This window comes from Trachurus japonicus, chromosome 18 (assembly GCF_045865225.1).
Source record: "Trachurus japonicus isolate A0001 chromosome 18, Traja_1.0".
In the NCBI taxonomy this organism is placed as follows: domain Eukaryota; kingdom Metazoa; phylum Chordata; class Actinopteri; order Carangiformes; family Carangidae; genus Trachurus; species Trachurus japonicus.
In genome coordinates, this window is record NC_140924.1 from 6,482,504 (window position 1) to 6,499,460 (window position 16,957).

Sequence of the window (16,957 nt, forward strand, 5' to 3'; positions counted from 1 at the left end):
TTTTTTTGGCGTATCCCTTTAAAGACAGGACATGATTTTAATGTTTTCAGTGTTGTTCAGCATTGTGGTTGGAAATGAAAACCAAGTTGACGTCAAAACCCAACATTAGCTTATTGACACTGTGACGTTTAGCAGATGTTTGGTTTCCCCAACAACTGGAGTGTTATATGTCAAGATGGCGTCAGCGTTGGCTCTCAAAACATGAGTTATTTGTTATTGATGACAGTTCAAAGGTTCTGTTACATTGTTTTTTTGTTGTTGTTGTAATCACCAAAGTCTTACTGTATGTAAACAAGAAAAAGAAGCTGATTATTGTGGTTTCAAGTGTTTTTAATCAATAAAACAAAACTGACGCAAAGAAATGTTTCCTTCTTTTGTTCGCCAGCAGCAGTTTGTTACACCGGCAGAGCAGATCAGACCTTTCCTTTTCACAGTAAAAGCACACTCTACTGTGCACTGGTTACTGTATGTGATGTATTATCTGATGGTGCAGTTGGTGAGGGAGGGGGCCCGACACAGCCCCTTCCCCTTCACCTCGAAGCCACAGCCTTTGTAGTTGGCCACGCCCTTGCAGTCCACCTGCAGGTCGGGCTGAAGCAGCTCCCAGACCCTCTGCTTGGCCTGCAGCTCCCTGTCCGGCTCACCTGGGCACAAAGACACACAAGAAACAACCTTTAAAGGGATAGTTCACCCAAAATTGAAATTTCATGGCTTCTCTGAGTTACAGGGGGTCTCGGCGTAGCAGTGCATGTCGGTGGATGGATACCAACTGTCTTCGTAACAAAAAGACACACCAAAAAACATCCAAATACCTCCATGCTGCTTGTATGTAATGTCCGTCTTGTATTGAAGCCCCGAAATGCGAAATTGTCCCGAACAAAATTAAATAAGTCAAATTTGGACGAACCAGCTGGGTCCGTCCTCTTCCCAGTTTGTCCAAATTTGACGAACCAGGAAGAGGAGCTTCGAGACGCTTCCGCTACAAAACAAGCTTGAAATATAGACTTATTTCATTTTTTTCGGGAGAATTTCGCATTTCGGGGCTTCAATACAAGACGGACATTACATACGAGCAGCATGGAGGTATTTGGATGTTTTTTGGTGTGTCTTTTTGTTACGAAGACAGTTGGTATCCATTTGCAACCGTTATATGGACATGCACTGCTACGCCGAGACCCCCTGTAACTCAGAGAAGCCACGGAGGACTCTGAAACTTCTCCCAGCCCTTAGTCCACATGAGGGGGAGTAGAGATAATGAGTGCAATTTCAATTTTGGGTGAACTATCCCTCTAAGTGTTGTTTGTTTTGTTTTTCATCCTACTACTACTGTTTAATCCTTGTAGTTGTGGTTACCGGGGTAGTTGAGGAAGGTGACTCTGTCCCCGGGTGCGGCGCCCGTGGGAACGGCCAGTAGCTCCACCTGGTCGTCTGAGGCGGCGCAGCAGAGGAGTCGAGCCTGAGAGGCCACGCCCTTCATCTTACAGGCCTTCACGTTGCACAGCAGCACGACCAGAGCGCCCTGGAGCTGCAGAGAGAGAGATATCGTTTATACACACTGCAAAAACTCAAAATCTTACCAAGAATATTTGTCTTATTTCTAGTCAAAAATGAAATTTCTAGTCAAAACAGATCTCATTATACTCAAAATAAGACTCATCACATTAAAAGGTAGCTTGTTTATAGACACGTTTTACTTTTTTCAAGCATATTTTTACTTGAAATAAGTAGAAAGATTTGACAGTGGTTTTTCTTTCTTATTACAAGCACAAAAAAAACTTGCTTTCACTGTCAGATTTTTCTACTTATTTCAAGTGAAAATATGCTTGAAAGAAGTAAAAAAAAAAGTGTCTAAAAACAAGTTCATTTTTAGGTGATGAGTCTTATTTTAAACAAAAAGAGTTTAGTTTTGACAAGAAATTAGACATTTTGGCAAGAAATAAGACAAATATTCTTGGAAAGATTTTGAGTTTTTACAGTGCAGTAGGGAAGGACAGAGGAAGGAGAAAATTAATGCAGACAAAAACAAAGAATTGGAAAAAATTACAGAAATGGAGGATATTTTGTTAAAAAGGTGTAGAATAAAATTGTTTGATTTTGTACAGTAAAATCATATTAGCTGACAAAAGAGGTTGTTTTTTAATTAAAAATCTGAATATTTGTGGGATAGAGTTGAAGTAGGTTTTAAAAAACAGCTATTTAAAAAATTCTAAAGAGCAATAGTTTGAAAAAAAAGTTCTATTTAGTTCAGTTACATTTTGTGTTGAGTTTTTGTTTAAATTGTTACTTGATAAAATAATTATAGAAATTATGTATGAATTTTGTTGAAGGAAAAAGTGATAATATTGCTTTTAGAATCAAATTGGTCGTTTTTTAGAAAATGTTGTAATAAAAAAAAATATCATATCAAGTTAAAATTGTATATTTTTCATATTTTCAAAGTGAAGTTGTGATTATTCTAAGAGAAAGTTATCAATCACCTCCTCCAGGTTGGTTTTGGCTCCCAGCTTGCTGACGACCGTCCGTGGAGCGTTTTCTCCCACGTCCACTTCCTGGACGGACATGGTCTCGGCCAGCGGGTGGCGCCGGACGCTCCGGACCCGTCCGACCCGGAGGTCCAGACGGGACACGTCCAGACGAGGCTCCACGCCCAGAGGGTTGGGGTCCGACACGGGACGAACTGGGACGAAGAGACAGAGAAAGAGTCAGTTTCACTTCTTCTTTTCCTTCATTGTTAAAGGGATAGTTCAACATTTAATCAAATTGGCCCATTGCCATAATCCCTATAGTCATAGCAGTAGGTTCGTTACCTTTAATTGTCGGTGCAAGCTATTTTTTAGAACGGCGGAGCAGAGCTGTGAGCTGCTCAGAGCTACGCTACGGAGGCTCATTATGGGATTTCTTTGTTGGTTTCCCTCATCAAACTCATCAAATACACAATCCAACAACTCCACAACGCTCTGGTGGACAAGTTGTGAGCTGCACATTCACCACGCTATGAGATAATAACACAACGTTACCAGACGGAGCTGTTTTAGAGGGAAATTCATGCAAAACCGCTGATGCACGTTGTTGGATTGTGTATTTGATGAGTTTGATGAGTTTGAAACCAAATGTAAATTTACCAAATTATGTCAAATTCAACAAAACACAACTTAAAGGAAAACCATTGGTGACTGTCAAAGTGAATATAAGGTAAAGAAATAAAGTAGTAGGAACATTTACAAAGAGAAGGTGTAGCTAATGTAACATTGAATTAAAGTGTCGGTTTAATTTAAACTCTGGCAGTGAGCAAATAAACTTTAAAATAAACAAAATTTTGTTTTATGTGCAGGTCACAACTTGTCCACCAGAGCGTTGTGGAGTTGTTGGATTGTGTATTTGATGAGTTTGATGAGGGAAACCAAGAAATCCCATGAGCCTCCGTAGCGTAGCTCTGAGCAGCTCACGACTCTGCTCCACCGTTCTAAAAATAGCTTGCACCGACAATTAAAGGTAACGAACCTACTGCTACGACTATAGGGATTATGGCAATGGGCCAATTTCCCAAAATGTTGAACTATCCCTTTAATTTTTTCCTTCCTTCTCACCTTTCCTCTCTCCTCTCCTCCTCCTGCTCTGCCTCTCTCTCCGGTCGTGAGGGGACGGAGGAGGAACAGCAGCTAGCGCTTCAGCCGGTTGATTGGCCGGCGGCGGCGTGGGGGCGGAGCCAAGACTCTGAGGGGGCGGAGCCGAGGAGAACAAGGCCTTCGCTGAGAGAGAGAGAGAGAGATGGAGAGAACTGATGGTGTGTTGACAGAAATTACATGCAAGGATTTATTCTAAACGTTTGTGGCTGCGTTGTCGTTTTATCTTTGGGACGAAACTCATAAAGACGTTTTTTTTTTTGGACTTAATAAAGTTCTTATTGAATTTAAGAAGAAGTCCACTGTAGTGTTATTTAAATGTGACCACAGTCAAAACTGAACCAGCTCAGAGGGAAACCAAATCATTTACAGTCGTCTCTGAGTGTGTGTTTGTGTGTGTATTTGTGTACTTGTGGGAACCAGCTATACTTTTCATACACACACTAAAAAATGTTGGGTTATTTCTGTAACCCAATTTCTGAGTTATTGGTGTTGAGTTAAATTTTTGGGTTATTTTTCCAGAGTGTAACCCATTTTCAGGGTTATAGGCTATGAATTTAACCCAATTCCTGGGTTGTTCAAGTAATTTCAGTGAAACAGTTGAATATTCAACCCAAAAGTTGGGTCAAAAAGAATAACCCAACCTGTTGGGTTAAAATAACCCAAAAAAGGGGTTTGTCCTTATCTGTACCAGCAGTTGGGTTAAAATTGGGTTATTTTTTAACCCAACTGTTTTTAGTGTGCATAAATAGGCCTACACAAAATAATTTTTTTGCAATGTGAGGACATTCAGTGAAAAGTGAGAAGTTTTCTTGAAGCAAGGACATTTTAGACAGTATAACAGTCTTTTTGGGGCAAATTAGAACATTAACGAAATGTATAATTGTTTAAATTATTATTCTGTGATGTTTTTGTATGTTTCAAATGTCTTGTCTTCTGTCCTTATATGTTTTGTGTTTCATCTCGGCTATATTGTAAATGAGGTTACTCCTCAATATACAGTATCTCCGAGTTTAAATAAAGGTTATGAAATGAAATGAAATAAATATTGACTTTTTTTTATTTTAGAACAATTTCAAAATGAACGTACATTCTGTAAAGTGTGGACAATTTTAGAAAGTGCAAATATATAATATATAAATATAAAGTCACGACCTCGATGCAGAACGATGGCATTTCGGGAAAGTCTCAATCAAGTCTCAAAAACTCTGTTAATTTAAGTGTTAAATGTTTAATTTTGCTTTTTTTCTCCGTTATTTTACCAGTGCGTCTTCTCTGTTTGTCCTGCAGCTGATTTCTCAGCTGTTCGATGTCTTTCTTCAGTTTGGCGTTTTCCACCAGCAGCTTCTTCTGCTCTCTCACCGACGACTGCAGGACTGAACACACACACACACACACACACACATTGTAAAGTCTCTTTCAAAACTGGCTGTTATCTAAACACATTATTTTGCCCCCATTAAATTGGATGTCGATCAAAGTTGGACTACAGTTAAAGGAAAAGAACTTGGTGAACATTTTAATTTCCCTTGGAAAACATTTCATCAACAGATGTAAATACCTCAAAGTGAAACCTCACTTAATGAATGGAGAAACGAACTCAGAATATAGCCTATAAAAAATCTTTGCATTTCATGAAAAGCAAAAATGCCCTAAGGTTATTTTCTTTGCTGGACTTATTTACTATTGTGGACTGAGACCCTCACGTCCTCTTTTCTTTTTCTTTTTGTTCTTGATTGATCAAGATAGCTGATTCAGCACTGTGCATTTATCTATAAACCGAATCTCCTTGTTGTTTACATTCTACTTCCAGATAGAAAACCAGCACGTAATTTGAATGAGATCAATAGTAACAAACGAGAGTTTAGCTATATATCATATTTTTCACGCCCTATCACCGTTTAGACAAATCTGAAATGATTGAAAAACATTACTATTTCTGTGTGTGTGTTTTGTGTTGCTATGTGTTGTATTTATTCAGTTTGGGGGAATCACAGTGTCTAGAAAGCATCAGTGGCTCAGCTGACAGGGACAGCTAACGGTAGCTAAGCTAGCGGCGGTAGCTAAGCTAACACCAGGACCTCAGCTGTTAAAACCCTCCCGTTGTGGGACACGACATGAAACTACTCCAGTTAGCTCAGTCATGTTGGAACTCAGATATCCGCTGGAGAAAATATTTTTTCATGGAGCGTTTATTGAGTCACTGAGTTATTAAAGTTAAACAGGTAGCTAACCGTTAGCCCGGCTAATCTATGATAACCATGACTAATTACAAAAATGTGCACACGTAAATAGTAATGTTTGTCCAATCATTGGTTTTATAAACTTTACAAACATCAGATTAGTCTAAACGGTGATATAGTGACATGAAAAATTAGATAAATATAGTGAAACTCTCGTCCGTCACTATTGTTCGAATGCTGGTTTTCTACCCGGAAGTAGTTGTAAACAACAAGGAGGTTTGTCCTATTACCAATGTGCCTTTAATGTTTGTATTTTGAAGATACTTCAATAAAAAAAATTAAAAAAAACACTGTAAAGTCTCATTATTAGAGGTTTTCCTGGCTTTACAGTAAAACAGTGAATGAATCAATGACCATTCAATCAGCTCTCCTGTCTGAATGCTTCAGTGTTGTCCACTAGGGGGCAGCACATCGACCCTCTGCCATCCCAGCTGTACAGTGTGTTTCCTCTTACGTGCTTTCTCTCGGCTCAGCAGTGCGTGAGTTTTAAAGTAGTCCATGATCTGCTCTCCGTCCTCTGGATCCAGCTTCATGATGGCCGACTCCAGGCTGTAAAACACACGGAGACTCAGGGATCAGTCAGCAGTGATGGACAGTAATAGGGTAAATTTACTTGAGTAGCTACTGTACTTAAGTACATATCCAGAGGATTTGTACTTTACTTGAGTATTAGATTTCTTTGGTACTTATTACTCTTACTTGAATACATTTCCAAAACAAATATTTTAACTTTTACTCCACTACTTTCCTTAAGCCAGCTCCTTTATTTCCTGTCTTACATTATTGGACAAACTGATTAATCCAGGTGTGTCTGAGTAGTCACAATAGTCAGACACACCTGGATTAATCAGTTTGTCCAATAGTGTAAGACAGGAAATAAAGGAGCTGGCTTAAGTTCAGGAAGTAGTGGAGCTGTGCAAAGGGCCCATAGGACACAAGCTGTGTTTGTCAGAGAAGGAAACCCTAACCCCTAAAAGCAGCACATCAGTGCAGCTGAGTTAATTCTCAGAAACAGGAGTTAAAAGGTCCTTACATTCATTTAGAAACAATTATAGTAATTCATTGATGTGAAAAATGAGAAATTTACTCTAAAGTAAATTTAAAAGCATGTACTTTTGGATACTTAAGTACCTTTTAAAAGTAGACTTTTTTACTCTTACTCGAGTAACATGTCGACTGAGCTACTTTTACTTGTAACAGAGTAAATTTTGTAGCTGTGTTTATTTGTTCATGATACCTATTCACTGTATTATTTATTGTATTTGTATTATTGCACTTATTGTATTCAGGGCCGTTGTATAGGGGAGAAAGGTGATGATAATTCTATTTGTATGACTGATTTATTCTGCTTAGACCCTGACTAATACTACTCATAGTACACTGTAAAAACTCAACATCTTTCCAAGAATATTTGTCTTATTTCTTGTCCAAATGTCTCATTTCTAGTCAAAGCTAATCTCTTTCCACTTACAATAAGACCCATCACCTAAAAATTTACTTGTTTTTAGATAATTTTCACTTAAATTCAAAATAAATAGAAAAATCTGCCAGTGAAAGCAAGTTTTTTGTAATAAGGAAGAAAAACTTGCTCCACTGTCAGATTTTTTCTACTTATTCCAAGTGAAAATCTGCTTGAAAGAAGTAAAAAGTGTCTAAAAACAAGCTACTTTTAATATGATGTGTCTTATTTTAAGTAGAATGAGATTTGTTTTGACTAGAAATTACATTTTGACTAGAAATAAGACAAATATTCTTGCTAAGATACTTGAGTTTTTGCAATGTAATGCTGCATTAGCATCAAAACAAAGTAGGCTAAATAAAAAATAATACATACATAGTCTAAGAAAAAAAAACTGGAAAAGTTAGGGGAAGGGGCCCACTTTAGTATTCTTTAAGGGGGCCCAGAATTCCTAGCAACGGCCCTGATTGTATTCAGTATCTTTTATCCTTCTTTAGCCTGACCAGGGACAAAGACTGCAAATTAGCTGAAGCTATAGACGTCTTGTATGTTAAATAAACATTAAAATCAAAAATAAATAAATAAATTTTGACCAGTAGTATTTGTACTCTTACTCTGTTCATCTCTGTTAGTCAGAAACTAAACATCCCAAAACATCAACAGTCAGAAACAGTCTTCCGCCAAGGTGTCAATTATTATCAGTTGACGTCTCTCCACAGATAGATACACACCGACCGACCGTGACCAATGACGGTCAGAGTCAGAGTGGGCGGGGCTTAAACATCGACAGACTGTGTGACAGTATATGCAAACCACACAGGCAGCGATGATGTCACAAACACACTAATAAAACGTTTATATAGATGCTATCTTAGAGGAAAGGCTGTGTGAATGGATATGCCATCGCCAGAGGTGACACACACACACACACACACACACACACACACACACACAGAGGAAGAGACGATGACAAAATGTCAGAATTAATTGAGCGGAAGTTTGTAACACGACGAGCGTCTTAGTTGATCCACTTCAAAATAGTTTGACCTGTTTGGTGTTTGGTCTAATCCACTTGATTGACAGCTGGATTAGACCAAACACCTGATTGGTTGGTTTGTTTAGCTGTGGACACGCCCACTCTGAACACTTTAACAGTTTATTCAGTAGCATTGGAAGATTATTCCTTGATTCCTATTGGTCGATGATGACGATATGATGATGATGATGACCTACATGGAGCTTAGACAGATTAATATTGTGATATAACAAGAGAAATTTGCATGTTTTATATGTCAAGATTAGGCGATGTTGGGTTTTTGTTAATTTAAAGGGATAGTTCAACATTTTTGTCAAATTGGCCCATTGCCATAATCCCTATAGTCATATAGCAGTGGGTTTGTTACCTTTAATTGTCGGTGCAAGCTGTTTTTAGAACGGCGGAGCAGAGTCGTGAGCTGCTCAGAGCTACGCTACGGAGGCTCATTATGGGATTTCTTTCTTGGTTTCAAACTCGTCAAACTCATCAAATACACAATCCAACAACTCCACAACGCTCTGGTGGACAAGTTGTGACCTGCACATTCACCACGCTATGAGATAATAACACAACGTTACCAGACAGAGTTGTTTTAGAGGGAAATACAGAGACTGTTGATGAAAAACTGTCCCTGAAGCAGCAGTTTTACATGTATTTACCTCTAAAACAACGTTGTGGAGTTGTTGGATTGTGTATTTGATGAGTTTGATGAGGGAAACCAACAAAGAAATCCCATAATGAGCCTCCGTAGCGTAGCTCTGAGCAGCTCACGGCTCTGCTCCGCCGTTCTAAAAACAGCTTGCACCGACAATTAAAGGTAACAAACCTACTGCTATGACTATAGGGATTATGGCAATGGGCCAATTTGACAAAATGTTGAACTATCTCTTTAACAATTTACAAACAAAATGTCAACAGAAATATATCTGCATTAGATGTGTGATCTTACAACCTTCATTAATAAACATTAAATGACACTAGTGACCAAGATACTTCATTTTCTACAACTTTATACCTCCACTTCACATTTCAGGAGGAAAATCTTTCATGATTTAAACTAATAACGTTTAAACAAAAACAACAGGTCGTGCAAAATGAGGTTTTCATTATTCAATTAAATGAGTGTAATTAAATATCTTTATTTAAATGCAGGTTTCTGCAAATGAAACAGCTCGACTCAGACCCAGATGGTAACGCACCGCGTGGATAATAATAATAATATATTACATGGGGCCTTATGAAAACGTGCTGTTGGACATTATGTCATTGCTTTTGTTTTATATTTTCTCGATCGTTCTTCTACATCAAAAACCGCAGGAGATTACGGCCGAGAAGCCACATGAAGGGGAAAGGAGAATTTCACTAAAACTGAGATTGAGACATGAAAGCATAGAAAGAGCTGTCAGTGAAGTTTCAATAGATGTTATCTGTGATAAAGGAAAAGCTTATAATACCATCAAAGGACTGGTACACACACACACACTCATACACACTCATACACACACATTCAGAGGCTTATTGAAACCAGGATATTTGCATAATGATAAACAGAGAGCTACTGACGCAGCCCGTAGCTGTAAGTCTGGTTGAGATTTACATAAACAAACACCCTCGACCAATCAGCTGTCAGCCACTCAAACTAGTCTAAACTGCAAAATCTAACAGAAACAAAACTTCTTCTTTTATTAAATATCACACGTTATATGTTTTATTCTGTATCATCTATTTCAGTTTATGCATTTATTTTCTTATTTATATGAGAATATCTTAAAGGGATAGTTTGTATATTTTACGCCACATTGTTGATGTAAAAACAGAATTTGGTTTGATGTCTGATCATTTTAATGAAGTTATATTAAATTAAATCACATTTTTTGGTGACATAGTGAAGAATGTTTCTACATTTTCTTTGTTGAAATCCAGATCAACTGTCCTCTTAAAGGGATAGTTCAACATTTTGTCAAATTGGCCCATTGCCATAATCCCTATAGTCATAGCAGTAGGTTCGTTGTTACCTTTAATTTTCGGTGCAAGCTATTTTTAGAACGGCGGAGCAGAGCCGTGAGCTGCTCAGAGCTACGCTACGGAGGCTCATTATGGGATTTCTTGGTTTCAAACTCATCAAACTCATCAAATACACAATCCAACAACTCCACAACGCTCTGGTGGACAAGTTGTGACCTGCACATAAAACAAAAAGTTGAATCCGTTTTTGTAAATTTTGTTTATTTTAAAGTTTATTTGCTCACTGCCAGAGTTTAAATTAAACCGACACTTTAATTCAATGTTACATCACACCTCTTTGTAAATGTTCCTACTACTTTATTTCTTTACCTTATATTCACTTTGACAGTCACCAATGGTTTTCCTTTAAGTTGTGTTTTGTTGAATTTGACATAATTTGGTAAATTTGGTTTCAAACTCATCAAACTCATCAAATACACAATCCAACAACGTGCATCAGTGGTTTTGCATGAATTTCCCTCTAAAACAATAATGCTAATGGGATTAGCATTATTGTTTTATAATTTTGTTACCACTCTGTGTGGTAACGTTGTGTTATTATCTCATAGCGTGGTGAATGTGCAGCTCACAACTTGTCCACCAGAGCGTTGTGGAGTTGTTGGATTGTGTATTTGATGAGTTTGATGAGGGAAACCAAGAAATCCCATTAGAAAAAAATAGCTTGCACTGACAACTAACAACAAACCTACTGTTATGACTATAGGGATTATGGCAATGGGCCAATTTGACAAAATGTTGAACTATCCCTTTAAGAGGACACTTTGTCTGGATTTCAACAAAGAAAATGTAGAAATATTCTTTACTACGTCGCCAAAAAAATGTGATTTAATTTAATATAACTTCATTAAATGATCAGACATCAAACTCAAATTCTGTTTTTACATCAACGATGCGGCGTAAAATGTAACAAAATGTCCTCGTAATGTGATTAAGAGGAGTACAAACACAAAAACACACACGTGAGCAGCAGCTGCTGGACGTAGGAGGGGATGCGACAGCTGCACTCAGACCTTGTGCTATAAATAACACAAATTGGTATAACACACACACACACACACACACACACTCAGGTCCTCGATTGCACTACATTTGAGGAGCTCCGTCCTTGTCGTACTTGACAAGTCACAATGTGTTTTTTTCTCTAACAGTCACCTCTGTTCTCTTAACCCCGACCTGAACCTGAATAATAACCCTTAAACCCCAAACAAACCTAAAACATCCCATAAAAACACAACAACACAACACTCGAGTCCCCACAAAGCCCAGAAGTACAGTACACACTCATAACAGCCCCCAAAAATACTGTAAAACACACTACACACTCATATTTAATATTAAAAACGACTATAATCCAACATTTCAAGTGACAGTATTGTAAAATCTTATTGTTTTGTCCATGTTTGTGTCATTTTGATGCTGTAAAAGTTCAGTTTTTCTGTCTCAACAACTGGTTTCAATAATCAAATGAGGGATTTGGACCCAGAAACGATGCACAGGAGGTTTAAATAAAGAGATAATAACATCACTGTGGCTGTGGAGAGAGAGAGATTATTATCAGTATGTAAAACTGAGACACACACCTCTCACTTGCACATGCATACGAATAGAAATTGGGGTGAGTTTGTAAAAAAAAAAGGAAAAAAAGTGAAGAAAACAGAGAGATAAAGTCGTACCTTGGGTGGAAGAGGTTGTCGATGTTGTCCATGTCCGATGGGATGTTTATTATCGGTCAGTTTATCGGTCGGTCAGTCGGTCGTCCGTAGACAGAAACAAGCTCAGAGTCTCAGGGTCTCGGGCTGAGGACGAACTCCCCCGTCTGTCAGCTGTCTGCGTCCGTCTTCAGCTGCAGTCAACACGGCCACATGAGGCTGCACGGGGTCAAAGGTCAAACAGCTCCTAGTTAAAGGCCAATGAGTAGAAGACTGAAAGACAAAACTCACTGATTATAATGAATTAAATCTGTTGTTTTGTTCAGTGGTGGACAAGTAACGGAGTAAATTTACTGTAGTACTGTACTTAAAGGGACAACGAGGAGTTTCTATTTGGTTATAAAAAAGTCTCATATTAAAGCAGAAGTAAGTGATATATTTGTGTTAATATAAGTCTTAAATCTTCCGACAGCAATCACTTACATAGAGTGTTTGGTCTGAAACACGGGTCTGTCAGTCACTCTGCTCTGCTCTGAGCCCAGGAGAAAACATTTATCGTATCCTACAGTTTTTATCCAATGAGGAGAGAGAACGGCATAAAGGGGCAGTCCTCTCTGTGTGTGCAGCCAAGGGACGCCGTGAATGTGGCGACGTAGGGACGAGGACTGTTATGGTGCGTTTAAGGAAACTCGTAACTCGTGTTTTTCCGACCGTGAAGTGGTACCAGTTCGATCTGGTACGAGTTCACGGGTCAGAAGTTACGAGTGGCCGTTATAGTGACTTTCACCGGTAAAACAGGTCGGAAAAACACGAGTGGGTTGCCTGGAACGCTACAAAGTCGTAAGTTGTGACTTGAAGCTGTAATTTACGATTTCAAACGCCTGCCTGGAACGCAGCATTAGCCAAAACGACCGGACCACTTACTTCTGCTTTAATATGGATGAATCTACGTTACCACTTGTTAATGGGCCCATTTTAGATAAATATATTGTTTTGTCTCTATCGTTATTTTGTTATTATTAGTGGTGGTGGAAACGCTGGTCGAGCCGACCAGCGTTTCCTTACTTTCGGTTTCTTGGCGAGTCATGAGAATAACGCCGCCGAATCTCCGTTTATGGTCGGAACTACGACGGTATGTGATCGTCTTCCAACCTCTGACTTTAATTCTTGATGAATGAAAACATGAGTCTGTCTTGCGCCGGTCAAAGAATTTCACGGTGCGGAGGCTCATAAATGTAGTGTGGAAACGCTTCGCTTTTACAAAACTCCTCGTTGTCCCTTTAAGTACATATCCAAAGGATTTGTGGGTGAGATATAGTAACAAAGGATGTGTAAAGTATATTCAATTGTAAGTGATGTATTTTCTGCCGTACCTAGTGCATATGTTTTATGAAAATGTATCCTCTTGACTGAAACCTTTATGTAATTATTAGAATTTGTATTTTTTTTTCTTTTTTTCTATTTTTATTATTATTATTTTTACTTTTCATAATGTCTGATTACTTTACTATGTTTTTGTTTGTCTGTTTGTTCATTAAAAAAAAGGAAGTATTCAATAAAAAAAGAGCAAAGGGGGTTACTTGTAACGGAGTAAATTTTGACCAGTATTTGTACTCTTACTCAAATACTGGGGTCGAGTACTCTCTGGTTGTGTTATATACATTATATAAATACTATACATTCATATACTGTATATATTTACACACTTTATTTCACTATATAAGTGATCATTTTCACATTTTCCTGCAGGTATCAAGACAGAAACGTCTTCTGAATGTTTTCTCTTCCTTAGAATTAGACTTTTATTTTGAAATCTAAGGTGAGAGTAAATGACATTTTCACTTTTTTTTTTTTTACTTTCTTGAGCAACATTTTTCAGGAAATCCAGGATTTCCTAGAATTTATTGTAATCTACTTGAATAATCACTTTTACTTTCCTTCTGACGGACGATGTAAACTTCCCAGATCTGAAGTATGTGGAGAATGTCCTTCTGTCCTTCCACACAGAGCTGCTTCCACAGAGGGAGTGGCGTCGTGGCGGCGTCTCACTTCACTGTGTTCTTCAGTAGATAATCAGCCTCCTCTAGTGGAGAAACATCGCTACTACAATAATACTACACATTAACTTTTCACTCTTTTTTTCCACTTTAATAACTATTATGATTGTTTTCTTTCTCCTCTAGTGGAAACAACCCTTTGAATTTTTGGATGTCTTTTATTTTGAAATTAATGTCAATAGGAAACAAAGTATAGGCCTAATCATAATTTTAATTTTGGGTTGTTACGTGGTATATTTTCAATTTTTGTCTTTTTTTAATGAATGTTAACAATTAATAGATGAGTGACATTGCTGATTCTCAATTAAATTAATAAATATGGATGTAACAAGACTAAATTCCACGAATTCCACTAAAAACATCAATTTAACTTTTATATTAGGCTATATTTCATACAATTTTAACTTATTAATCATATTTTCTGCTTTGATTGCCTATTTTACCACATTTCTAACAGACTGTGTAATAAATATCAGCCTTATAAAAACTCACCAATGTTTAATCTCATGATGAGTAATAATAGCTGAATGTAAACTCAGTATCAGTAAAAGCTCTAATCTATTGTCTTCTACGTCCAAGGCCATGAGCCAATGTTTGATTATACAGTCAGTTCAGGGAGTGACAGGAAGTGAGTTTCACATTGAGACAGCTAACTAATTCCTAAGTCATTTGTATCAATTAAAAGTCAGTGTCTAGATTTTATGGCTGTGTTTAGTGTGTGACTTACTTCCTCTTCAGAGGATTTCACTGGAAATGCAGCAGCAGGAAGTAACAGCGCTGAGAGAGACTGACCCTTAACAAACACAATGATAAAGACACATTCAGTGAAATCTACAGTGGATGATTCACAATTGTTTCATATGGTCATACAACAACCTATATAGGCTAATAAAATAATAATATTAACAGAAAAATCAGACACAAAGTTACTGAGTAAAAAAAAAAATGGATTTCATATTTTGGATTTGGAAGTTAAACCTCTGATTTTTATTAATTTGACCATAAATATTACTTAAAATTGGCATTTTATTAACATTTTGACTCATGTCATTGGATAATAACAGATAGTAGCTATAAAATGAACATTTTTCATTATTTGAATACTTATTTAGGCTATATGTATATTAATGTGTCACTGTCTTGTAAGCTAATGCTGTCTGGAGTCATAGCTACTAATGACAGATAGTAAAAGAATTTAAACCATGCACCATGCATTGCCTCAGACTTAGTAAGCCTAAATATGATGTCATAGTTTTATTTACTTTCGATCAGCCATGCAGCCCTGCTTTTTTTTTTTTTGTGGTGCTATTTATTTTTTGATGTGCTGCTGTTTGAAATAAACTCTAACTCTAACTCAAACTCAAACTCATAGTTTTATTTATCAATTTATTCAATGTAAAATAACAGAATTGTATGCTAATTAGCCAAAAAAGTGTATATTTATTTACTTACACTTGGAGCGAGTTTTATAACTTTAAACGAGCTGATTTCTATGATTCACCTTCGTTTTTTTACGGAAAATCCCGAGTTATCCATTTATTCATTGTAAAATAACCGAATTTTATGCTAATTAGCCAAAAAAAGTGTATATTTATTGACTTACAGCGAGTTTTATAACTTTAAACGAGCTGTTTTCTATGATTCACCTTCGTTTTTTTACGGAAAATCCCGAGTTATCAATTTATTCATTGTAAAATAACAGAATTTTATGCTAATTAGCCCCCGAAAAGTTTATATTTATTTACTTACAGCGAGTTTTAGAGCTGTTTTCTATGATTGACCTTCGTTTCTTTACGGAAAATCCCGAGTGAAAGCCGAGCTCAGGTGAGTCATCATCGTCGGCAGCTTCGGCGGTGAGTCATCGTCGTCAGCGGAAACCACCGAACCATATTTGGAGCCGCTGACGGGAGGCGGTGGGGGCGTGGCTTCCTCACCGATACTGGCGCTCGTCCTCGGAGAGAGCAGCGGGAGCGCGCTTCCAGTTAATGAAGAGTCGAGGGAAAAGAAGCTGAAGGAGGAGAAGTAGAAGGAGAAGAAGGAAAAGAAGATTTCTGGAGTGGAAAAAAGTGTGGAGAAGTGAGTTTAAAGGAGAGAAACTCTGCAGCGGAACAGGTGAGTGTGTTTCTAGGAGAAAAGAAGCGGTTTGTGTCGTGTGTTGTGTGGTTTTTTTTGTTTCCTTTTTTACCTGTTAAGTTAAAGGAAACGTGTCACGCACCGTCACGCAGGTGTGTTTATGTCCCGTGTCACAAAATGAAGGACGCGCGTGCTCAGCGGTTTTCTGTCTTTCAGCCACCGACAACAGCTGAAAGTGTCGAAACTACCGATACCTTATCAATATGATTATTGATGCACAGCCGATAAGTTTTCAGGACTTAAATGGTGGAAACAGGCCAAGAAAACTTTTAAATTCTTTAAAAACCTTATTATTTTTATTATATTCGGCCTATATTTATCATTATTAGGCTATTAGTAGTAGTAGTATTCTCATATTTGTATTGTTTATTTTATTATTTCTATTAGGCTGTTATTATTTTAACTTATTAGTGTATTTAAAGTTTGTGCTAAACTGAAAACTAATGACTTTATTGATTTGGTGAACATAAATTGCGACTTGCTCCTTCTCTATTCTGTAAGTTAAAGAAGTTTACAGTTTTCCCTTTAAACATTTTTACTGTAACTTTTATTGAGCACTTACATGATTAGCTAACCTGTCAATCGATCAATCAGGGAATGCAGCATTTTTTATCAATCAATGCATCATTTAAGTCAGTTATTAGGACACATAAGCTGCTTTAGTCTTTGTTCTGTATCGTCCTAGTTGAATATATTTGGAGTTTTGAACAGAAGAAGGTTGAAAACTTAGTC

The 16,957-nt window shown here is 37.4% G+C and overlaps 1 protein-coding gene across 2 annotated transcripts; it reads right to left on the reverse strand.

Moving 5' to 3' along the window:
- Positions 1 to 318: 318 nt before the first annotated feature.
- On the reverse strand, positions 319 to 12,278 carry aimp1b (aminoacyl tRNA synthetase complex interacting multifunctional protein 1b). 2 transcript variants are annotated; one of them, XM_085759845.1, is made up of 7 exons: positions 12,060 to 12,278; positions 6,321 to 6,415; positions 4,886 to 4,999; positions 3,588 to 3,749; positions 2,478 to 2,677; positions 1,354 to 1,525; positions 319 to 644 (listed from the first exon to the last, which is right to left on the reverse strand). In XM_085759845.1, exons 1-7 carry the CDS (start codon positions 12,089 to 12,091, stop codon positions 478 to 480), a joined length of 942 nt encoding a protein of 313 aa, XP_085615971.1. In that variant the 5' UTR covers positions 12,092 to 12,278; the 3' UTR covers positions 319 to 477. The 2 variants fall into 2 exon arrangements, with proteins under 2 accessions (XP_085615971.1, XP_085615972.1); XM_085759846.1 differs by lacking the exon at positions 3,588 to 3,749 and having other exon boundaries at positions 322 to 644.
- Between the last annotated feature and the right edge of the window lie 4,679 nt (positions 12,279 to 16,957).

Excerpts from the sequence above, each read along its gene's own strand:
- aimp1b (XM_085759845.1), bottom strand. The coding sequence starts at position 12,091 with ATGGACAACATCGACAACCTCTTCCACCCAAG. Across the intron at positions 2,678-3,587 it reads GAGGAGAGGAGAGAGGAAAG|TTCGTCCCGTGTCGGACCCC; the intron begins GTGAGAAGGAAG and ends TCTTCGTCCCAG. Across the intron at positions 645-1,353 it reads CACCTTCCTCAACTACCCCG|GTGAGCCGGACAGGGAGCTG; the intron begins GTAACCACAACT and ends CTTTGTGCCCAG.